The sequence below is a fragment of the Mesitornis unicolor genome, unplaced genomic scaffold, assembly GCF_000695765.1.
Source record: "Mesitornis unicolor isolate BGI_N332 unplaced genomic scaffold, ASM69576v1 scaffold259, whole genome shotgun sequence".
Lineage (NCBI taxonomy): Eukaryota > Metazoa > Chordata > Aves > Mesitornithiformes > Mesitornithidae > Mesitornis > Mesitornis unicolor.
The window spans coordinates 5,547-30,678 of record NW_010205178.1 but is presented as its reverse complement, the minus strand read 5'-3'; the positions used below and the strand labels follow the sequence as shown (position 1 = coordinate 30,678).

The 25,132-nt window shown below is 46.6% G+C and overlaps 1 protein-coding gene across 1 annotated transcript in view; it reads left to right on the top strand.

Moving 5' to 3' along the window:
- The window catches only part of GPC3 (glypican 3), a gene marked incomplete at both ends in the record, with an annotated part of 58,797 nt that extends 42,061 nt beyond the window's left edge, over window positions 1-16,736 (top strand). Inside the window, one exon of the mRNA XM_010191309.1 lies at window positions 16,583-16,736. Coding sequence (XP_010189611.1) covers window positions 16,583-16,736 — 154 coding nt within the window. The remainder of the gene's footprint in view (window positions 1-16,582) is intronic.
- Between the last annotated feature and the right edge of the window lie 8,396 nt (window positions 16,737-25,132).

Here is a 25,132-nt window from a genome sequence, read left to right as displayed (position 1 = left end):
AAAGCAACCAGACATTGCAATTATTTCTTACTAAGGCTACTAAAGAAAATGACAGAAGATTTTTATTTTAATGATAAATGCATTTTGTAATGAATCAGCTAATTCTTCTTTTACTACTCAAGATAATCTATAGCTCCACCAAGTCTAGGCCTGGTATTTAAAGACTAACTCCATCCTCCTTTGGAGCCCATGCCTCAGCTCTTGTTAACGGTCTGAGTAAATGCTCTCCAACTCCATATATAAGTGGCAGTTACAGGATTTTGCCAGTCCAGTTAAATCAGGGGAAGTGTGACCCTCTGTAATAAGAACATAACTAAATTTGAGCATATCTGACTGTCAGTTTGCTTTTTAAACCGAAACCCTTTCTTTCTTTCCTCAGTAAGAGCCAGCATTTGCCCATGCTGCTATGGCCCGTTGGGACCTTATCTGCAAACGTCCCAGCTTTATCAGGTTTGTTGTGGGAACGCTGTACCCACAGGCCATGTGAAAAGGGTTTTCCTTAACAGCTTGAGATTAATTTGACCCGGTGTGTTTGTGTGTGTGTTTTTAAACAGACGTGTAATCTGGGCTGTGGTTGCTGAAATTTCCCGCCTGTTTTTCCTGTGGTCTTGCACAAGACAGAGGCACGTAAGGGCGGCACTGTTAAGGCCTATGCTTTTACTGCTTGTGCGGTTACATTTGCTGTGGAATGTGAGGTATTTCTCATTTTCAGTAAGGAAAATGGAGTAAATAGGCACATTTCTGGTACTGCTCAGTGACGTTAAAATTTGGAGTTGTGTTGAAGGCCTGAGCATGTCTCGTGTGCTGTGTAAGCCTGGCTGTGACTGCTGTCTCTTACTGACCAGCCATTATTTTTGAAGGTAGTGTCAAAACGACTGTCGATAACCAAAGTCCTCATAGCAACCAGTTTTTGGAGAAAATAATTAATTGTTGTATCTTCCTTGGAGCACCCAAGTCCTTTCACAGAATCACAGAATCACAGAATCACAGAACGTTAGGGATTGGAAGGGACCTCAAAAGATCATCTAGTCCAATCCCCCTGCCGGAGCAGGAACGCCTAGATGAGGTTGCACAGGAAGGCGTCCAAGCGGGTTTTGAATGTCTCCAGAGAAGGAGACTCCACAACCTCTCTGGGCAGCCTGTTCCAGTGCTCTGTCACCCTCACTGAGAAGAAGTTTCTTCTCAAATTTAAGTGGAACCTCCTGTGTTCCAGCTTGTGCCCATTACCTCTTGTCCTATCATTGTTTGTCCATCCCCATGTGTCTCTTTTTTTGGTAAATAATGGAACTGCAGAGCTGTCAATTTTTGAGATAAGTTTCACTGTTTCCTTGCCCTTCCTACTTTCATTGTCCTTCCCCTGGCAATGAATTTCAGGAATACGTGAGAGGGGGCTGGGAAAAGTGTGTTCCATACATCTCCTTTATCGGTATGAAAAAGGAACGTCTCACCTGTGCTTCCTTTTTACTAATCTCACTTGCTTTCCCAGGAGTTGCTTTACTCATCTATGGTGTTTCACCATTTACGTAGTATTGGAATAGATATTTAGCTCAGTCGAGACTATAGGGACAGCAAAGGCAGTGAATCTGACTCCTTGCTTTTCTCAGCAAGACCAGGAAACTGCTGGGGCTAAGCTTGGATCTGTGGCAGTTCTGGCTGGTTTCCACATTAGTTTATTGTTTTGTGTTCACAACCTTTGGCTAACATAAATAGTATTTTCTCGCTCTCCTTCCCTGGAATTCCCTGGTTGCTGTGGTCTTACGTGAGAAAAGGGATTCAACTTTGCCTCTGCGGCTTCAGCTCTGGTAGGGAGCCAGGTGCCTTAGGTGTGTCCTGCAGGGACCAGCCTCCAAACAATGCTGTGTAAATCAGCCGGGGAAAAAAATACCTTTAAAGGGGATTCAGCTGTTTTTGTGTCCAAAACATGCAGCTGATGCACAGCAGTGCTTTAAAACAAACACCAGATATCCTGTACCAGCACTGGAGTTTATCCTGTTGTGGAGAAAACAAACCTGGAGGAATCCTTGTGCAGCAAAACACAGTGTAGTGGAGCCATTGATACCAAATTAACAGTTAACTACAGTTATTCTGGTCCTCCTTAATTTTATCGAGTGTCGCTTTGTGCTGTGACTCAGGCTGGTAATTTAATCACCAGATGTCTGAGGTAGGTGTCCTCCCTGACAGCCCCAGTAATGAAGCTCGCAGCCCTCCTTGGTGTTAAGAGGATGATTGGTATGTTTCTCATGGATGTGTTTTTCTCCAAAATATAACTTAACATCAAGGTTTTCAAAGTCTGGCCCAGACTGAGAGGGGACTAGATTTCAGGGAGCTAATCTTCGCCATCCGGAACAGGCCTGGAAGGCAACCTATGGTCTTCTTCACAGCAGAACAAATCTGATTGCTTTTGCTCCTGTGAAAAGGCTTGTTAACAATGAAGTTACTTTTGATTCCAGCCTGACTTGGTGTAATGGCTTAGCGATGATGTTCTCAGAGGAAGGGAGGAAAAAGCAGCACTGTCAAACCTGCTGTGGACAGGGCAGGGAGGTCTGCTTTGCACCCCAGGCTTTGCTTTGGGAGTGTTGTGCCCCACTGAGGCGTGGTGTGCATGCAGGTGGTGTTGTCATGAGCCGGGATGCCTGCGAGGTTCCTGCTCTATCCCTAGCTGCTCCATGCATGGGGAAGGTTGGAGCTGGGAATCTCCCCTGTGCAATTGTGCAGCTTCATCCAGCCACACTCTCTGCAGTGGGAACAAGGCGTGCCTAAGGCATTTTTTCTTCCCATAGGTGTTAATGTGTATCTGGTCCACAACACCAGCTGGGGATGGATAGCAAAAGAGTCCTTCCAGATCCCACCTGCTCAGCCTGCTATGGGTTTGTGTGTGTCTTGTGTTGGGGGAACTGAAAGCACTCATTGGTTTGGCAGTGATGGAAAGGGCAGTGTAAGGTGTCTTAACTACTGTGTGTAGAAAGACATTGGCTGGCTCCCAGGGTAGCCCAGGTGCTCCCAGGGCAGACCTGGGGTCCTGGAGAGCCGCCTTGCTGGACCCTGTCTTGGGCGACTCCAAGGAGGAGTTTATTATGGGAGACCCTAGGGAGCTGTGGAGCTTTCAGGAATATATTTTCCCTTCAGAAAAATCCATGACTTTAATGGATTTGGTAGAATTGTGTCTCTCTGTGGCCTGCTAGGTTTTGTGAGGTTTAGTTTTCCCACTGTATTTTAATTCCCCAGCCAGACGAAGTAGCATAATAATTAGGAAAATGCACAAACTGCCAGATTGTTAAATAATGCAATGCACAATGCTTATCGCTTGAAAATACAATACTTAAGTTGCACTGAAATGAGTCGCTTTTGGCAAATTTTCCACTTTCAAATTTAATTAAGTTAACACTACAGTGTCTGAAGTGCTGTTTATGTGTAATATAATTTATCAGATCCTCAAAAGAAATGTTAATAAACACAATAATTACTTGAACACGCCTTTTGTTCAACATTATTAAACAGTTTGTAACAATTAAATTATGAAAACCACATGTTGTTGAAAGCAACCAGACATTGCAATTATTTCTTACTAAGGCTACTAAAGAAAATGACAGAAGATTTTTATTTTAATGATAAATGCATTTTGTAATGAATCAGCTAATTCTTCTTTTACTACTCAAGATAATCTATAGCTCCACCAAGTCTAGGCCTGGTATTTAAAGACTAACTCCATCCTCCTTTGGAGCCCATGCCTCAGCTCTTGTTAACGGTCTGAGTAAATGCTCTCCAACTCCATATATAAGTGGCAGTTACAGGATTTTGCCAGTCCAGTTAAATCAGGGGAAGTGTGACCCTCTGTAATAAGAACATAACTAAATTTGAGCATATCTGACTGTCAGTTTGCTTTTTAAACCGAAACCCTTTCTTTCTTTCCTCAGTAAGAGCCAGCATTTGCCCATGCTGCTATGGCCCGTTGGGACCTTATCTGCAAACGTCCCAGCTTTATCAGGTTTGTTGTGGGAACGCTGTACCCACAGGCCATGTGAAAAGGGTTTTCCTTAACAGCTTGAGATTAATTTGACCCGGTGTGTTTGTGTGTGTGTTTTTAAACAGACGTGTAATCTGGGCTGTGGTTGCTGAAATTTCCCGCCTGTTTTTCCTGTGGTCTTGCACAAGACAGAGGCACGTAAGGGCGGCACTGTTAAGGCCTATGCTTTTACTGCTTGTGCGGTTACATTTGCTGTGGAATGTGAGGTATTTCTCATTTTCAGTAAGGAAAATGGAGTAAATAGGCACATTTCTGGTACTGCTCAGTGACGTTAAAATTTGGAGTTGTGTTGAAGGCCTGAGCATGTCTCGTGTGCTGTGTAAGCCTGGCTGTGACTGCTGTCTCTTACTGACCAGCCATTATTTTTGAAGGTAGTGTCAAAACGACTGTCGATAACCAAAGTCCTCATAGCAACCAGTTTTTGGAGAAAATAATTAATTGTTGTATCTTCCTTGGAGCACCCAAGTCCTTTCACAGAATCACAGAATCACAGAATCACAGAACGTTAGGGATTGGAAGGGACCTCAAAAGATCATCTAGTCCAATCCCCCTGTGCTGGACGGAGTGGCGGCTGTCGGGCAGCAGAGGTGGCCATGAGGCACTGGAGGCCATTACTCCCATTCCCTCCCTCCACCCCCAGCTCTCAAGAAGCACCCCATTACCTCTTGTCCTATCATTGTTTGTCCATCCCCATGTGTCTCTTTTTTTGGTAAATAATGGAACTGCAGAGCTGTCAATTTTTGAGATAAGTTTCACTGTTTCCTTGCCCTTCCTACTTTCATTGTCCTTCCCCTGGCAATGAATTTCAGGAATACGTGAGAGGGGGCTGGGAAAAGTGTGTTCCATACATCTCCTTTATCGGTATGAAAAAGGAACGTCTCACCTGTGCTTCCTTTTTACTAATCTCACTTGCTTTCCCAGGAGTTGCTTTACTCATCTATGGTGTTTCACCATTTACGTAGTATTGGAATAGATATTTAGCTCAGTCGAGACTATAGGGACAGCAAAGGCAGTGAATCTGACTCCTTGCTTTTCTCAGCAAGACCAGGAAACTGCTGGGGCTAAGCTTGGATCTGTGGCAGTTCTGGCTGGTTTCCACATTAGTTTATTGTTTTGTGTTCACAACCTTTGGCTAACATAAATAGTATTTTCTCGCTCTCCTTCCCTGGAATTCCCTGGTTGCTGTGGTCTTACGTGAGAAAAGGGATTCAACTTTGCCTCTGCGGCTTCAGCTCTGGTAGGGAGCCAGGTGCCTTAGGTGTGTCCTGCAGGGACCAGCCTCCAAACAATGCTGTGTAAATCAGCCGGGGAAAAAAATACCTTTAAAGGGGATTCAGCTGTTTTTGTGTCCAAAACATGCAGCTGATGCACAGCAGTGCTTTAAAACAAACACCAGATATCCTGTACCAGCACTGGAGTTTATCCTGTTGTGGAGAAAACAAACCTGGAGGAATCCTTGTGCAGCAAAACACAGTGTAGTGGAGCCATTGATACCAAATTAACAGTTAACTACAGTTATTCTGGTCCTCCTTAATTTTATCGAGTGTCGCTTTGTGCTGTGACTCAGGCTGGTAATTTAATCACCAGATGTCTGAGGTAGGTGTCCTCCCTGACAGCCCCAGTAATGAAGCTCGCAGCCCTCCTTGGTGTTAAGAGGATGATTGGTATGTTTCTCATGGATGTGTTTTTCTCCAAAATATAACTTAACATCAAGGTTTTCAAAGTCTGGCCCAGACTGAGAGGGGACTAGATTTCAGGGAGCTAATCTTCGCCATCCGGAACAGGCCTGGAAGGCAACCTATGGTCTTCTTCACAGCAGAACAAATCTGATTGCTTTTGCTCCTGTGAAAAGGCTTGTTAACAATGAAGTTACTTTTGATTCCAGCCTGACTTGGTGTAATGGCTTAGCGATGATGTTCTCAGAGGAAGGGAGGAAAAAGCAGCACTGTCAAACCTGCTGTGGACAGGGCAGGGAGGTCTGCTTTGCACCCCAGGCTTTGCTTTGGGAGTGTTGTGCCCCACTGAGGCGTGGTGTGCATGCAGGTGGTGTTGTCATGAGCCGGGATGCCTGCGAGGTTCCTGCTCTATCCCTAGCTGCTCCATGCATGGGGAAGGTTGGAGCTGGGAATCTCCCCTGTGCAATTGTGCAGCTTCATCCAGCCACACTCTCTGCAGTGGGAACAAGGCGTGCCTAAGGCATTTTTTCTTCCCATAGGTGTTAATGTGTATCTGGTCCACAACACCAGCTGGGGATGGATAGCAAAAGAGTCCTTCCAGATCCCACCTGCTCAGCCTGCTATGGGTTTGTGTGTGTCTTGTGTTGGGGGAACTGAAAGCACTCATTGGTTTGGCAGTGATGGAAAGGGCAGTGTAAGGTGTCTTAACTACTGTGTGTAGAAAGACATTGGCTGGCTGAAGCAGTTCATCTGCTCGTCTAAACAGCTTCGTTCTTGCAACAAACGTCACCAGAGCTTTCCTGTTGACAGGCAGAAGCAGAACCATCAGACCTACACCCCACTCAGCAATCCTGCTCTGGGAAAGGGTGGTCCATTTTTTTAAAGAACTGGCTTGGCTTGGGACTGCTCCTGGGACCTCTCCTGACGCTCTACTCCACCTCCATCGAGGCAGCAGCTGGCACAGACCACTGCAGCTTTCATCTAAGCTGTGCTGCTCTCAGAAAGTGCAAGAGGTTTTGTACATTTTAGGTAATGAATAATTTGTATTTATGCTTACATTTGTTATACCTGCTGACAAAGCAGATGTTTGTAATTACGCAGGTCACTGTGCTGGCAAACCCTGTCCCCAGTCAGTGAGATTGCTTTGACCTGTCTGTGTTGGGGCAGGTGTAAACAATCCTCATGGCTCAGGAGGGCTCCCTCAGTTAATGCTGTTCCTCGTTAAACTTTTTAGCTTGGTTTTGACACATAACTGACTGCAAGGGCTTGTTTGCGTTTTAGCGCTCTTGCTGTTGGAGCACATGCTGTGAGAGATGGACCTTGAGCACATAAAACTGCGAGCAAACAGGGAAGTTTAGGTTGTAGCCATATTTATTGCCTATGGCCTCGCTTGACTGTATTGCGAGGGAATTATATTTAAAAGAAGGAAATGTGCTTAGCTGGCCTTTCTGAGGCCACATGTAAGAAGATGCTGTCTTGTGAAGCAGGGTCAGCAGGGGAGATGGGAGGCAGCTGGCAGAGAATGGGTGTTTGAGCCATCAAGAAATATCATCATGGGCAGGAAGTTACTCTTTATTTTTGGCAGGACCCCTTGAATACCTCCTGCCTACAGATGGGGAGGAAGCTTACTGACCTTTTCATGCAGCACATAAGCTCCTAAATGCTCAGGGTGAGACTCCTGTAGGTGTGTTTCAGGGCTTCCTCTGCGAGTGTTGGGTCTCACTGGGGGAGGGTATAAAGTCACCAGCTTTGAATCTAATTTAAATGCTGAGTTTCTTCAGCTGCTCAGCTGGTGGCTGTCCATCTGTGTGGGAAAACCACCCCAGGCAGGGCTCCTCCTGCCCCTTGCCAGCAGCTCTGAAGACCTGAGCCTCACAGGGGCTGTTTCTGTGGGATACAGGCAGTGTGGGTGATGAGTTGCACTCAGTGTATTAGCAGTGTCTGTGCTGAAGCCTGGATGTTTCCTTGTCCTGTTTGTAGACCTGCCCTAGAAGGCAGGTGCCAATATTGACACTGGAAAAACTGTTCATGAAGTTAATTTTTCTCCTCTTTGGGTTTTAGCAAGTAGCAGCCACTCTGAATGCAGAGGACAGCTATGACCTTGCTCAGGAGCCAACCCAGCCCTCAGCCACTAATTAGGGACCATGGAGGCTGGAGAGACCCCATTGCTGTGATTTCTTCTGGTCTGGTTTGTCTCAGTTCACTGCCTGTTTAATGCGAAATGCAGAAATACGTGTGGCAGCAGGGCCTGGGGCTCGAGGCTCCTCACTTCAGCTGAGCACCTTCCCCAGCAGCACCAGCCCATCCTGCCTGTGGACCCCAGGCTCTGCTCTCCATGCTGGATGGAGTGGCGGCTGTTGGGCAGCAGAGGTGGCCATGGGACACTGGAGGCCATTACTCCCATTCCCCCCCTCCATCCCCAGCTCTCAAGAAGCATGTCCAGGGCTCAGCTAAGCACAATCTGCCACATTGCGGAGGCCAGCAGTTTCCCAGGGAGGGCAGACCATCTGCTCGCTCCTTGCTAGCTAACAGGTTTGGGGAGGGTTTCTGTGGAGTCCTCCTCCTCCTGCCCAAGTCTCTGCTCAGTAATTAGCCCTGCACTGAGGCTGTCTTGCCTGACAGGAGGTAACTGCCTTATGAGGCAGTTGTTCAGTCCCCTGTGGCAGCTCTGTGGAGCTGGGGACGTTTAGCAGAGCTGCTTGCATTTGCTTTCTGGGCTTCCAGTGCCTTGGGGTGAAGCAGATGCAGAAGTAAAGGCAGTAAGAGCGATTCCCAGGCGAAGCAGGGTGTGGCCAGGGGGACAGGGTCTGGTGTTCTGGCAAAAACCTCAGTACAAGGCAACACTGTGCACAAAAATACATTATTTGAGAACTTCCTCTCCACTGGGAGCTTTCAGGGGGAAAGGGAAGCATCTGAGACAGAGTTTGACCTCTCATTTGTGTGGCAGAAGGAGAATGGGGGGTGCGGGGAATCCTTCCAGCACAGCTCTGGGTTCACTGTGTCCTACCTGGTGCCAAACAGGAGATGTTTGTCTCACAGGCAGCCCCGGCAGACATCGCTGACAGCGGGGAGCAGTCACGTGTGCTGGAGTCTTAGCCAAGAGGAAACCTCCCAGCTGCTCCAACATGGGCTGGGCAGAGCTGGGCAGTGGGCAGCGAGGGAGCTGCGGGGATCTGCTCGCTGCTGCACACCCTGCCTTGGGCATGCTGGGCCCCCTCTATGGAAACGAGGGGCTTTTATAGCAGGTGACTTAAGGTGGTATGAAACATACATGTCCTCCTAGATGCTCTTGCATCTTTTGGGTCATCTCTGCTCAGATGCCTGAAGGATGTGATGGTGATGAGGTGGTTGATTGCTCCGCCTCTATCCGTATTGTCTTCGTGTTCCTTGTGCTCCTGCTTTGCTTGTTGTATCACAGTTTATCTTCTGGTGATTTGCACTTTGGGCCTTCCTGAGCAGTGTTTGGATGGCAGAGTGGGTTTCTGCTCCAACACAAGTACTTAAAAATATGGAAAATATGGATAATAGCAGTGATGGGTGCTGGCCCATGTAGGCTCTCACACCCCTCCTTCAGTCAGTTGCCAACCCCCTGAGGGGTGGCTGCTTGGCAGGTGGATAAATTGGTCCAAGTTCCTCCTGTCTAGTGATGCAGAGTGGGTGGAAAGGAGAAGGGAATGCAGCTGGGGCTGCTGATAGGAGACTGAGAAATTCTGTGGGGAAGAGAGAGCAGGGATATGATGCCAGTGTAGAAACAGTGTGGGAAGGGGTTGAGGCAGACAGCTTTTGCAGGTAGCAAGGAAGAGAGCATCTTTGCAATGCCTTTTCCACCTTCAACAGACATGGATGGTTATCTACCTGATGAAGACAGCACTCTTGGTGACTTTCTTTCCTTGTTTCATTCTTCCAGGCAGTCTGAAAGTCCAAGTGGTCTTGAAAATCCAGCTCTTTCGCTGATGCAGGTTTAAAGGTCCACCTATAGGATTAGCTTGGTCTTCTGCTCCCATTTATCAAGGTACAGGTGTAAGCGCAAACAATTTCCTTGGTTGTGCACCAAATTAAATGTTGTCAGGAGGCGCTCTGGCACAAGTAGCACCAAATCTGCAGCAGTTTTGGGTCCTGTGGCTGAGACTGAGACTGAGGAAACGATGCAGGTCAGCCCAGGCAAAGTGAAAAAGGGCTGGAAGGGTGTGTTGGCAGTAAATAGCTGCATTCCTACATCACTCCTAGAGAAATGGTAGCTGGTAAGAGTCTGTCTGATCCTGGCAGGTGCTGAAGACATCTACTGCCTGGTCCAACAGTGTGTTCAATGACTGAGTTAATAATTGGGTTTTGGAGCTTGAGGGATATCTGTGTTTGATGGAGGAGGATGGCGGTGTGGACTAAGGGGTGTTGAGGGACTGCTGATAGTTTGGTCTCAGAAATGCATGGGAGGAGAAGCTGTAGCAGCTCACAAAGAGAAAAGCAGCATTTCTCCAGTGCTGCCATCAAATTCTGGCTCAGGAGATGAGCCGGAAGCAGACAGGAAGTTCCCAGGTCCCCAGCAGGCTGGGCTGGACTCTGCAGCCCTGCTCGGCACCCACACCGTCCTGTTCCTTCCTACCACTGCACAAAAACAAGCCATAAATAGCTGCGGGGTGGAAGGGGAAGGAACTGGCTATCAGGTGAATGAGCTGATCGTAAAGCCCAAGTAATCTCTTTCTCGCATGTGCCCTGTGATGAATGGGCGTTTGTTTGGGTCAGGGAAGTGACACCTCCTCTGCCTGGGGGAGGGCAAACAGGAGCCAGTCCCTCTGCCTGCCACGGTGCCAGTGAGGGCTTAACCTCCGCGGGAGCGTCCGTCCTGGGCATCAGCTTGCCATCACCAAACCAGAGCAGATCATAACGGCTTGGCAGTCCCTTCTGCTGCAGAAAGAGATTTACTGTCCAGTGTGGACTCATTTTAATTACCGCCAGCACTTTGGGGTCTTTATCTGTCTTCCTTTACCCATAGGGTAAAGCTGGAGTTAAGCTGATGATCCATAAAGTAGGGCCACCCTTTGGCCAATAATTCACTGCTGTCACCAGCTTCTTCATGCTATCAGGAGAGTGACCAGGAAAACTGATTTACTGGCAGCTCAGAGTATCTCCTCTGCAGCCTGTGAAGGTTGTAAAGGGAGTCCTGCTGTGCTGGTAGATCCTGGGTGATGCACAGTAGGGATTCTTCCTGTTCCAGGTGATGGTGTTTTGAGTGCTAGAAGACTAAAACAGTGGCTGAAGAGCCACAGTGCAAACTCAGAGCTATGGTTCACCCTTTTTGGCACCTGTTGCCATGGGCTAGTGTGGAGTCCCAAAGAAAGAGTGACCCAAGAGCAGGTCATGGAGAGGGCACCCCAGGGCGATCCCTTGCCCACTCTGCCCAGGACAAGCAGAAGATGCTGCCTGGGGATTGGTCTGCTCAGTACGGCTTCAGCAGTACAAAACCTGAGATGTCTTGAAGCAGGAGACACGGCAAAGTGCAGAATTTGATTTTAGAGCAGCTGATAAAACAGCTGATGTGCCCAACTCGTCATTTTTCCCAGCACAGAAAATTACTTTTCCGGCTCCAAAGCCTGCTTCCACATTATTAACATTTGATTAGTGATCACTTCTTCTTGTGCTGACCTTGGAACAGGAGTACAATTAGGAACAGGTTTCTTCTCTGCCATGTCTGTGCTGCTAAGGTGCATCCAACTGGAAGCGCCATAAGGAAACCACAATTTGTGTGTTCTCTTGCCAAAATGGGCTCTTCTGTCCATGCACCAATGTTGTGGTCAGAAGGGTAGCAATGCCCGCCTGTGCACACATGCACATGTGCTCACTTTTGCAAGACAAAGTACAAATCCTGGTTTCTACAGATATTTTTAAAGTTTTAAATATCCTTATTTTTAAATGGCATTTGGTGTTCAGTGCCGGGGAACATTGAATTTTTCTGTAATATGTGTTGCATTTTGTTGCCGCCCAAAAGGGGGAAAGCTCTCTAGAGCTTGGAAAGAAGTGAAAATGATGCTGTTGATGTTGCATTGAGTTTCTGCTGGCATGCTCCTGTGCCACCAAGGCCTCTGTCCACCGAAAGGATAAACCAAACTGAGCTGGGAAATAGGAAAGTGGAGTGGAGGGCACCAGTGAGTCTCATGATGAGAGTTGGTCAAATAATAAAGTAAGTATTTGCTAATAAAAGGTAATTTTTTCCATGCTATTTCCAGGGCTAATAAGCAGAGGAAGTGGAGAAAATCGATTCTTGTGTTGCATGCTTGTGTATTGTCAGGCCACAAAATTCAAAACACATGAGTTTTCAAGAAGTCCACAACTTCAGCCTTTTTAAATGGATTCCTTTCCCCAGATCTCGCTTGTGATCAGATAATGACCTTCATAAGCAAAACAACCCCAGCTGTATTTCATAATGGGAATATACTTCTGTACTTTGTAATGAGCTGTTAACAGGGAACAGTATCGTGTGAAAATCTGCACGTTTCCCATGATGCTGCCCTGATTTAAAAGCCACCCATAAATTATTCAGTATTGCAGATTTCAAGGTCAGAATTGGCCATAAGATCTAGTTTTTCTTCCCTGAAACCAACGTTTTCAGCAGGCTGGAATTTAAAATAGAAAAGCCTGACCTGCCAGGAATCTGGGGAATTGTGTGGGAAGTACGGTGGCATCTGTGTCGGGTACCTGAAAGTGTGTGGCTGGAGCAGATGACTTGTGAGATGCAAGGGGAAATAACAACTTTGCTCCTCCAAAACTCTTTCTTTCTGGGGCTCCTAAAAGAGGACATCCCACGTTTTGTGGACAGTCCTGAGCTGGAGGGTTTGGTTGAGTTTTGAGAGGTTTCTAGCAGAGCCAGGGGCTGGCTTTCACTGCTGGATTGAGGTCCTCAGGTTCCATTCTTGCTGCCAAGCAGCACCTGGACATGGCTGGGGATCCAGAGGAGCTTCTGCACTAAGGCGTTTTTTCTCCTGGATGTGAATACTTGATTATTAAGCATATATTACAATTCTGAATATTATTTTAGCTGCAAGTTCAGTCTCCGTCCTCTCCAGCTTTTTAGGTTTGATCGTATTCCAGAGGCTTACTAAAAACATGCGAAGAATTTCAGCAAAACTCTATGGAACACTTTTATTAAATTCTTTCAGTCATGCAAGCTAAATTAAATGACAGCTCTGTCCACCAAAAGATTACAAATATCAGTCAGACTTCTCCCCTAAACTCATGAAGGAATGAAATGTTTTTCTAAAAGTCTTCTATTCCCCTTAATAATCTGTTTGGCCGTTCTCTTTACTTTACATATTTTTGAAGTATGTTGAAACAGATGATTTCTGCCCTAAAGGAGCACAGTGCTTGTAGCTCACTGCCGATATTTTATCTGAATTTGTGGGCACAATTTTGGGTATTGCTCAAATTGATATTTGCAATACCGCTGGCATAGTTTCCAAAAAGAGAAAACAGCTATTAAACTACAGTCCAAGGAATGCAAGGCCGATTTCTTTTCAGAGACATGAAATTAATGATAAAACGTATGTTGCAGCTCTCACTGTTTATGTTAAAATTGGAAAAACAAGACCAGGTGGCTCAGTGGGCTGGTGGGATGGTGAGCTCTGAGTAAAGTGGTTGTAAAGAATGAGGAGTTATAAAGATTTCGACATACGGTGGCTTGTCCGAATCGAGCTGAGTCATTACTCCACGTTGCTGCATCTGTTTTTGTCTGGTCACTGTGCAGTTATGAATAATTGTGTAAATCATGCTCGCATTCCCTGGGGAGCTTTCCTTGCAGAAAGGCTCACTGCACCGTTCCCATCTGCCTTGGTTTTTAAGCTGTAGGGAGAACACAGGACAAGCCAAGCAACAAAGATGTACATGGAGAACAGCCAGGGCTGCCCAGTCCCTCCTGCCGATGCTGGGGTAACCTTAATCCTACCCGTCTGGAGGGTTATGATTTAAAAAAGGTGTGATTGGAATTAAAATCGATGCACATTTGAGCTGGTGGAGCTTGTAGTCAGGAGCAGAGGATGTTTCTTGCCATGGCGGTTGTGCAGATGAGAGAGGAATGCCCTGCAGACACCTCAGAGATGTGTGTGCGCGCACGGACTCCCACAATCAGTGCTCTAGTTTACATCGAGTACATTATAGTGTATTTTTGCCATTATGGTTTAGCAAAGAAGAGCAGATACAACTGTAAACTCTTACAGCTGGATGAATTGTGATTAAGTTAAAGCTATTTCACTGTTACATACTACTTTAGCGATCACCAGACTATGTATTTTCCTGCCTCTTACCGTAGACTTTAAACCACAGGACATGAATAAACTGTAATGCTAGGGTACAGTCAGCTCCACTTACTATTTAAGGATGGGTAATCTATGTTCTGTCCACCAAATATAATTTCGTAAAGCGTGCAGACCATCGTGGAGGTTGTGTGAGCCACAGTCCTGCTCTGGCCTAAACTGAGGCACTCAACAGTGTTCCCGGATCTGGATGCACCAACAGAGCAGAGTGGGATTTCCACTCCATGCCAGTCTCCTGCTAACGGTGCCAATAGGTTTTGTGTCGTGGGTTTCATTTCTCCCAGAGTCAGCTGCAAAATTTGACTGATTGAACTTCCCCATGGTTCTCAGCAGCTGGGGAGCACATGGCCGAGGATGGAGCTTTCGTCCTGGGAAAGGAAGGAGCAGCGTGATGCAGGGATGTCACGTTCACCCCATCTCAGTTCAGGGCCTGCATGGTATTTCTCAGAAATTTCCCATTTTATTTTGACTGCAAAGGTGAAGAAATTAAGCTGCTCATTTATGATGTGCCAAAAAAGGTAATAATGCAATAAATGCTTAGTAATTTTAATGTTTGAAAACACACAATTGAAAAATCCTGATTTTTCCCCCACCCTCAGTTGAGCTTATTAAATCTGAAAATATCCCAAAGCTTAATTTTCTCCACCACAAAGTTCCTCTGCTGTTTCGGGTAAGTAATGACAGTTGTGCCATTGAGCCCCACAGTGGGGTCGTGGCTGACTCGCTCCATGCCTTGGATGCAGAGGAGTGGAGTGAGCATCCTGCCACTGAGCAATCGCCGTCCCCTTCTGCCACGATGGGCTTGGTTTCTTTAGCACTGGGTCCAAACTGGTGCATGATGCAATTAGCTGCTGTGCATGGGGGACTCTCATTATACCCTGAGCTGATAGACTCTGTGCTGAGGGCTGCTGTTAGCTGTAAGCCTGGTTTGGAGGAGAGAATTACAAGTGATGGTGTAAAGGCTGGAGTGGTCAGTGTGTTCGGTTCCTGTGTGAGGTCTTCTGCCTGCTACCCCCAGTGCTGTGTTTGCAGCTGGTTTTCTTGTTGTTCTTTTGTAGTTACACCATATTCTGAGAAAGGCCTTTAAATATCTAAAAAAAAAAAAAATAAATCCAGAAGAGTGAACATAACTGCTCTGAGCCGAAACCTGTTGAAGGCCACAGAAACAGATCCTCCAAGTTTTGGGGAGATGAGCTGCGTTTTGCATCCTCCCCATGGCTGCAGGAGCTGGCACGGCTGTCACGCTGGGCAGTTCCACACGTGCCAAGGAGAGGTTTGCCGCCTTGTTTTGTGCAGCCGGGGAACCCAAAGGGGTCTCACGTCTAAGCCATTTGTTTTTCATTACGTTATGCTCCTCTAATATAAACACAAAGGTATGCGGCCATTGCTGTGGACAGAACGAGCCAGATGCCGAAAGCATTCCTCCGAGGCTGTATAAACTTCAGCAGCTAAATATTTTAGAAACTGTTTTCTAAGGCTAGCTTAATAGTTTAAAAATATAACCTAGATTCCAGATATTAAAAAATGCTTTGAAAGGCACGCATATTGCTGCAATAGATGGAAATAACTAAACCCTGAAGTATGCGGAAAGTTCCCATTTTGCAATATATTCTCTGTTACTTATCCTTCTCATTATTTTTTTTTAAGTGCTGAGATTAAATTTGAGAAAGCTTTTAACAGCAGAGTGGTAGTGATAGACATTTTCAGTGTATATTAACCAGCTGACTCACGGTTTTTCAAAGTGGATCTGGGTTTATGATGAAATAGCTGGCTGCTTTCAGCAACAGCAAAATCAGAAAAGTCAGCGGGAAAAGGAAGCCGATAGCTTAAAATGTGTCTAATCCCTGTATGTGCTGCAAAGGGGTAGGGTGAGGAGCTCCCACCTGTGTTTGGAAGGCAGCTCTGACCCTGTGCTCAGTGGAGGTATTCGAATCCCCTTCTCAAGGATGTGCAACCTGTCACTGTTATTTAGGATTTGGCTTTAACATGTCCTTTAAAGACCTTGAATTGTGTTGCTTGGCTATCTCAAAAACTTCCACTAGCCTCTTCTGCACTTCAAGAGGGAGCAATGAGATTTTTTAGTTATTTTTGGACCTGAGAGGTCTGCCATTTCCTTTCACACATATTATTTCTCAGATGGGAGATAGTCCCTGAGAGCAGTGAGAATCCCTGAACAGAGTTCCCTATTGCTGCTGGTTTTTGCCCTGTCTGACCTAACTCTGGACATGTGTTTTGTAGCCGACACCGGAGCTTGGGTGGCATTGGGGTCTTGCAGGGCTGGTAGATGTGCTCTAGCTCACGGCATGCTCACCGGGCAGAAGCCAAAGGTCAGAGTTACTCAGTGTGGTTTTCACTTCTCCTTATGTTTCTTCCAATGAGGTTTTGCATGCAGCCTTTTGTATCGACGAACCTGACCTCTTCAGTGCTTTGCCATCAGGTGCGCACTGGGGTCCTGTCTCACTGTCCTGGCTCCACTGAGCCCTGTCCCCTTTTGCCACCAAATCCCCCTGTGAGCACGCGATGAAGAGGTAAGGAGGGTGGAGGGAAGCTGTTGAATGACTGTGGCACCTCATCTCTTTCAGCTGCTCAAAGGGATGGCTTTATCCCACCGAAAAGCTGCAGGAAAGACCCTGGAGGAGGAGGGGGAGAGCGGGGACTGCGACGATGAAGATGACTGCGACGGAGGCTCTGGAGGTGGAGAGCTGCGAGTTAGGAACCAGCTACGGTTCTTAGCAGGTGATGAGGGAGGTGGTCCCACAGAGGCTGTCCCTCTGGGGTTGTGGGTCTTGGTGATGGTGTGTGGAGCTGCTGGCTGCCCTGGGTGTCAGCAGGGACAGCAGCTGGAGAAGCAATGCCACTGCTTTTCCAGGTTAGTTTTGCAGGGGTGTGTTGAGGGCAACCCACAGGAGAGGGTTTGAGACAGTTTGCAATCTTGCTGTAGGTACCAGAGCCGCCCTCTTCTCTTCTTCCCACTGCTGCCCACATTCATAAGTTTAGAGGTGAGCTTATTCTGCTTTCTGAGAGGCATCAGAAAGTTGATGAGGATCACTCGACTGCAGCAAATGATGGTTATTTCTGATCTAGGGTTGAGAGACCTGTGGTAATTTTTTATAACTAAATAACTAAAGCTCATTTTTCAGAAGTAATTTAGGTACTCAGGAGCCTAAGACTGCATTGCTTGCTAGTATGAGTTGTGCCTTTGGTCGCTTTGAAAATGGCCACGATGCACTCGTACAGCTCCGAGGTTATGTTATTAATAACATAGTCACTGGTCACCCGGTGGAAGGAGAGAGCAAAGGGCTGGTTGTGACTTGGGTAGTCGCAAATACCATTGGCATGTGCCTTCTTCTCAGCTCACTGTCCCCTGTCATCCTACTCCTGGCTCCTGCAGCTCAGCAGCAGCAGCCTGTGTGAGCAAGACCAGGCTGTTTGGGGCTGCGTCCGTCGTGGATGAGTGGTGTCCACTGGACCTGGGTCTGCAGACTGGAGGCTTGGCCCAATTACTGCTGGTTCAAGTGCTGCCTGGTGCTCTTGGAGAGACCAGACAACTGAACCTGGATAAAATCAACTTTATAGCTTTGAAGTTTAAGAGGCAAATTTGGGCTCTTAAACGAAGCACAGATGTTTATAAATTCCCTTCCATTGGTCTGGGATAATTAAAATATCCTTAATGAAGTGAGAGCTGAAATATTAAATGCCAGTTTCATATCAAAGATTATTGACACATTATGTAAAATATATACAATACATATATTGAAATACTGGATAAGGGAAAGAAAGGGCTTTTTAAGTCTTCCAATCAAGGTCTGAAAGAGAAATATAGAATTCAGAGAAGGATGAAATGTACTTTATTTCATCCAAGAACTAAATATCAAAGTGTCCGTTAAGGAAATACGGGTGATCGGCATCATCCTGAGTTGAGAGCAGAGATACGTGTTTCATTTTCCGTGATCTTTGTGTCACAACTTTATGCTATTTTTAATGTGTTTCTAATTTCCTCTTATAGCCTTCACCATATCATTGGTGACGACCTAAGCCTTGTCCACATAATCCTTTCTGCCTTTTTCTACCTCTCTAGGCCAGTTTAATCACTGTATTGATTTCCCTGATAACCTGGCCTCCTAGCAATTTAGACCTCTCTTGTCACTGTGATACGTAAACATGCAATAGGGCAAGAGGACTTGTCCTCCCTGGGCTACTCTGCTGCAGGGTGTTTGCAGCTGCCTTCACTACAGAATGTGTAAATATTAACTTTAAAGCAACAGTGGGTTAGGAGCATCGTGTTGCTCGCAGGTTAAGTCTTTCAAGTTGCTGAGAGTATGAAGTTTGTCCAGCACAGCTTTTGGACACCACCTGGCCTTGGAGGACATGATCTGTGCCATCACGGTGGCCAGGGAGACTTTCTGATGCTTCCTCGCTTGCCGTAATGCTCTTTTGTAGAGCTTTGCTTTAGAGCAGAAAGGCAAAGCTGATCTGACAGTGATAGAATCCTATTTGGTTGGTATTGAACATAAACTGTGACTCTGTTCAAATTTTATGTTGGATACAAGCCCAGGAAAATTTGCTGATGGTGTGGAAATACTCACTTTCAACATTTTTGAGAATGATGTTTCTTTTTATTTTGAAAGGGTATTTTTCAATTAATTTTTTCCATCATATCATATCACATGTACATAGCGTGAAATAAAAGGGACTAGAAACCATTCCACATTTTCCTCCCTCGTTCCACAGATTCTAAATTTTAGGTTAGCATGCCGATTTGAAATGATGCCAGGCTTTGAAATCTGGAAATAGTTTACAAAATGAACTTGTACATTTGGTGTGGCTTTATCTCTCTCCTTCCCAAGGTGGTTACCCTGTAATAGAGGCAGAAAGGACTGGGAGTGGCTGGGGTTGAGTTACCGCCTCTGGTTTTATCCTCTGCGGGATGCTCTGCAGTGTGAAGGCAAGAACAGAGCCGAATGACCGGGGGTGATGTGTGTGGTAGTGCAGTAGTCAAACCCAAAATCCCCCTTTGGGCGTGTTTGAGTGCCCAGCTCTCAGAGGTTTGCAGCTGGGGAACCCAGCTTGGTGCATTTGCTTTCCTGTTCTTAGACACTTTGTTCAGCCTAGGAGGAAATTTTCTTGGCCCCGTGGTGGCAACTCCCTCCGCGATGCCTGGGGGAGGAGGAGAGCCGGGTGCCTCAGGCTGGGCTGGCTGGGGGTTAAGTGAAAATGTTGGCAGAGTTTGGCACCTCTGAGGTCTTTGCATCTCGTGGATGCAGTGGGAATTCCTTCTGCTCGCTGATGTGTGTGCCACTGGTCCTGCCGGTGAACTGCAACTGCCTGCTCGGTACTGGCCCCACCGAGACGTCCCCTCAGAAGGTCTTGAAAACTTGGACAAAAAATAGAGCAAAAGAAAAAAAAAGTCAGTCTCAACTACAGACTAGTTTTGATTTATCACCTGTTGTATAAAATGTAACCTTTGTTTCCTATTTATAATGAGCCTGTAATAACCGGACAGTCAACTTAAACTTTAATGATTTAAACATACTTGTAAACTGTCAAGTCAAAAGTTTGTGAGTGACTACAAACATATGTTGGTGAGCACTATAAGCTAATAAATTCATTATTATGTTGCCCCAGTGGGAAACACGGAGATGGCAGGCTTTTTTTTTTTTTATGATAGGTCTTTTATTGTTGGTCACATCTGCAACACATTAAGGATTTTGAAGGCAGATAATGTTTACAGTAAGGGGGAGGACTCAAAACCTCCCAGCTCAGAGAAGAGCTCATCCTGTTTGTCAATGGAGTAACCGTGGAGCTGGCACCCTGGCTGTGCAGCTCTAAAAATAGAGCTGTGTACTTACACACACATGGATTTATGCTACACCAATGGCAAATCATGCCTGCGAATAAATTATAGTATTTTCCCCCAAATTACGAGTCAATGCAAATGTCTTCCAGGCTGTGCGACACAAGCATCTGCTCACACCCTGCTGGGATTGCTCATCCTGCACTGGGCACCCAAGGCAAGCAGAGCCTGGAGGGGCTGGCGCTTCGCTGCTGCTCCAGACAGCCACCCCCTAATTAGCTCACCTCCGGCGTGCTCAGGCGAGATGCCACTTATAACCGACCAGCTCCTTGCCAGGAAGCCTGAAAATAAAACATGGGTGCTGGAGAGGCTCCCATGTTGGGCGGGTGGCTTTAGCAGTCGCTGGGGGAGAGGAGGTGCAGGCTTTTTGGGGGGTTTGCAAAGGTGATATGGTTCAGCTCATCTGTGCGGGGATGCTGTCCCCTGTGCATCTTACAAGCTTTGGCAGGAGGAAAAAAATCCCATTTAGTGGCCAGAGAATCACCCGGGGAATGGGACAGTGGGAGGACAAGGGGAAGATTTGCTCTTCCAAAATATCTGTGTTAGGCGGTAACAAAAGTTGTCTTGGGAACAGATCGATTTGGCAGAATTAAGTAGAAATAGTTTGTCCTGGGAAGGGAAGTTGGCCTCATCCCATGAGATATGTAAGGATAGATGTTTGCAATAAAGATATATAGAGATGGCTCTGCAAGTTTGCGTGTGTAAAAGAGCTCCCCTGCCTGGCTGTTCCTACTGCATAACCTGCAGTTAGTTTTGCCTTTCTGCTCTTCCTTGGTTGTTTCTAAGGGGGAGTTTTTTGTTTGAGCCCCTAGGGAAGCCCTGAGTTTTCCTGCACCCTGCAGCCTCTTTGCTGCTCCGGGTGCTGACAGCCTGGCCGCATAGGCTGAGCTGCTGCGCAGGTTTCCAGCAATCCATGGCATACCCAGGCACTGGATGATAGTCAAGATCAGCACAGTGTGTCCCTTGATTTACTCAGATCTGTAACTCTTTAATAGCTTCTGGCTTGCTCTGCGGCTGGTTTAGCCTCTTGGCAGAGTTTTTTCAAGTGCTCTCATCAAATTGCAGGCTTAAACGTTGCCTCTGGGCTGGCTGAGCATGGTCTCATCCAGGTGGAAAAGCCATTTTTTGGTAACCCCTTTATATGTGTTGCGAAGGTGTTGCTTCCAAAGGGAAATACAGTCCCATTGCAGAGTAGGTGGTGTCTCCTGCAGCCACCTTCCCAGAGAGAAGGGACTGCCGTGTTCCTGTGGCTGGGACCCTGCTGTTTTCTACCTCACACCGTGTTTTTGGAAGCTGCTCTGAACGCCCCTGAGTTGCAGCTTCCATCCTATTCTGTATTTAAACATTTGCAAATGTCACAGTAAGCCATTGCACATTTTAGAAGTGTTGGTGCTGACGTGTCATTCCTACAGCTCAGCATTTGGTAACCTTCCTCTCATCAACCCATTTTGTTCCAGGTTTGGTCCTGGAGGTGGTGTGAATTGAGCTTCTTGCATCTCCCAGCTGTGGCAGGGAACAGGAGATGCTGCTGCTGCGATGACATTTGAATTAGTTTTTCCTGGGGTGCAGAAGGCCGTTCATTTGGGCACTAAAGGGGTACCGGTGGGTTTCCCTGCCAAGGCAGTGTCTGTGCCTGGCAGCATGTGAGGGCCAGGCAGGGTCGTTTTGGGGTTAGCCCTCCTGGTTTCTGCCACCCATTCCTGTGGGAAAGGTTAGAAGTAGATATTAATGCTGGAAAAGGGGATGTTCCCTACCTGAGAGTGTTCAGACGTCTGCCAGGGCTCACTCCATGTGTGCTGGAAGACAGGCCAGCAGTAGTTAAAATATTTACAAGACCACATCTTCCCACCATCATGGTGATTGCCTCTCTGCAAATGCCTTTGGGGTGCCCGTATCTGAGTGGCCAATATCTGCTGATACGCTCTGCTCCATTTAGTGCTGCATCTCGGGATGTTCATCTGTCTGCTAAAAAAGACATTTTCAAATACCTGACTGACTTTTAAAATACTCCTTCCGCAGGTGGAAAATGTCCCCATCTGCATGGATTTTGCTGATGGCACAGGGCCATGTGGCTGTTGTGCCTTCCTGCTGTACAGCCTGCAGGCTTGGCTTGGCCCACTGAAAAATCTCATGCCTACCATATCAATATTTGTTGTACATGGCTCTGCTCAGCCTTCAGCGGAGGTTCCCTGTCCTCGGCTTTCATGGCAGCGTGAGCCGTGTCGGTTTGACACAGCATCCTTTCACTGTTTTCTTCTGTTCTGCTAAAAGCTTTAGGACTTTTAACTATAATTTTTGTAGCAACTTTTTAAAACTTTTTTTTCCAAAGAGGGTGCTGTTAAATGCTTGACTGAAGTAAGGATAGCAGAAACATAGTGTTTTACAAGACATGCCTGTCCCAGGGTGAAAAAAGGACACAGCCAAACATCAGCTAGATTATCCTGATGGAAGAGCTGGAATTGTACCAACTAAAGCAGTGCAATAGCTTGATTATTGCTTTCCTATTTAAAGTGTTTCTGTTGAAATGTCTCCCTTTAATGAAGATTTGGTTGGAAGTCAAGAATTCTTTGTCGCTGTTCAAATACAAGCTAGAAGATGGAGAAGGAGTCACATGTAGCAGTTGGCTGAAGCTCTGATTGAGTGGCGAGTTCATTAATTCACTTTTGACGTCAGCAAAAATGATTTTTTTTAATTGACAGACTGGGAAAATTATTGGTGCCGTTCAGCGATGAGCTCATTTATAGCATCCTTCAGCTGGCTGTTTGTGCTGCTGTGACTCTTCCAGGCCTCACATTGTACATAATGAATAAATTTTGAAGGGTTCTTGTTACTTCTGTGCTGTGAGTTCCTTCATAGAAACAGTAAGTCCACAACTGAAGGACTAGAAATTCATCTATTAGAGCAAGTTTGCACTTTGAGAAAATTGACATATTTGCAAAAACATCTGTGAAATCAGCAAGTAAATCTACTGGATATATTAACCCTGTGCTTTTATTTTGTGGTTCAAATTTTTCTTCAATTTTTTTTTTTTAAACTTCTTCACGGTTGTGCTTACAAGCTGCAGATCTAAGTCTGTCTGAGCAACCTGTATCTGGTATTTTTAGGAGCTGACTTCCAGTGCCTTGGTCCATTCTGACCCAAAGCAAAGAATGATGTACTGGGTTTTTTAAAGCAGGATCAGTGGAGGGCATGTAAACTCCTGATATCCTCATGTCCATAAATCACGTGCATCACATTCCCAATGTCAGCAGATTTTGGCCCAAATACTTCTTTGGGGAGCCCAGATCAGCACAGATAAGGCTGGTTCTTGAGCTCAGCAGAAGGTGACGGGGTGAGGCTGAAGGGTTGGAGACACACTGAAGGTCAGATGAGATGATGCTTCTGCTCTTACACTGTGCAAATGTACAGAAGTCTTTGTGAATCTATGATCGCTTGCCAGATGTTTATAATGCCAGTCTGCTGGCAAAAGGTTTACCCTCTATTCGGGTTGCAAGTTTGAGTAACAGTTTGTATTATCATAGAATCATTAAGGTTGGAAAAGACATCTAAGATCATCGTCTGAGGAGATACTTTTCAACAGCGTAACTTGGGAGCTGACATATCTTTAAATTGTTACTGAGTGCAGCATTTTACATGACTGAACGCATCAAAACTATTTCAAGTACGCAAAAATCTGCCCAGTTGCAATAGTGATAGTCATATTTATCTTTAAAGGATGATGAATCTGTTTTTCTGTGGCTGAAAACATGCGAATTCTTGCAAGGCTGGGAAACACAATTCCTGACTCAGAAACAAACTTCCTTTTCCTTCTGTGCTGTGTTTTGTCGTGGAGAGACAAAATAGCTTAACTGGATTCTTTTTAAGGGACGACAATAAAGGAATATTTCAGACAGAAGGAGATCAGGTGCTACTTGCTAATGGACCAACAAGATAACCTTACGCTGATAGTCAGGGCAGTTTGTCATACAAAGAGAGGTTTGTCTGCGAGCCTGATAACGTGTTGATTGACTTTTTGCATAGGAGAGGGTGCCCCTTTCATGAGTGGCTTGGATTTTACTAATGCCTTACTGCAGGTAAGTTGATAAGAGCGATTACAGGGATGTAGTAACTGAGGCTATAGGGTGCAGCCCTGCTCGGGGTTGCAGGAGAGGGCTTTGGACCCATAGCGTGTCCCAGCCATGCTGGCTGATGTGTGTGCTGAGCAGTCATAGAATCACAGACTGGTTTAGGTTGGAAAAGACCTTAAAGCTCACCCAGTCCAACCCCCTGCCATGGTCAGGGACACCTCCCACCAGACCAGGCTGCTCAAAGCCCCTTCCAACCTGGCCTTGAACACTTCCAGAGAGGGGGCATCCACAGCTTCCCTGGGCAACCTGTGCCAGTGCCTCACCACCCTCATAGTGAAGAATTTCTTCCTAATATCTAGTCTAAATCTGCCCTCTTCCAGTTTAAAGCCCTTCCCCTTTGTTCTATCACTACCTGCCCTTGTAAAAAGTCCCTCCCCAGCTTTCCTGTAGGACCCCTTCAGGAACTGGAAGGCTGCAATAAGGTCTCCCTGGAGCCTTCTCTTCTCCAGGCTGAACCACCCCAACTCTCAGCCTGCCCCCATAGGGGAGGTGCTCCAGCCCTCTGATCATCTTTGTGGCCTCCTCTGGACTCTCTCCAACAGCTCAATGTCCTTCTTGTGTTGGGGTCTCCAGAACTGGACACAGTGCTCAAGGTAGGGCCTCACCAGAGCAGAACAGAGAGACAGATTCACCTCCCTCGCCCTGCTGGCCACGCTGCTTTTGATGCAGCCCAGGATGCGGTTGGCCTTCTGGGCTGCAAGCACGTATTGCTGGCTCATGTTGAATTTTTCATACACCAACACCCTCAAGTCCTTCTCCTCAGGGCTGCTCTCGAGCCATTCTCTGCCCAGCCTGTATTTGTGCTTAGGATTGCCCCTACCCAAGTACAGGACCTTGCACTTGGCCTTGTTGAACTTGATGAGGTTGGCATGGGCCCACCTCTCCAGCCTGTCCAGGTCCCTCTGGATGACATCCCTGCCTTCCAGCGTGTCAACAGCACCACCCAGCTTGGTGTCATCCACAGACTCACTGAGGGTGCACTCGATCCCACTGTCCACGTTGCTGACAAAGATGTTGAACAGTACCGGTCCCAGTACTGATCCCTGGGGAACACCACTCATCACTGGTCTCCATTTGGACATTGCACCCTTGACCGCAACTCTCTGAGTGTGACCATCCAGATAATTCCTTACCCAGTGAGTGGTCCATCC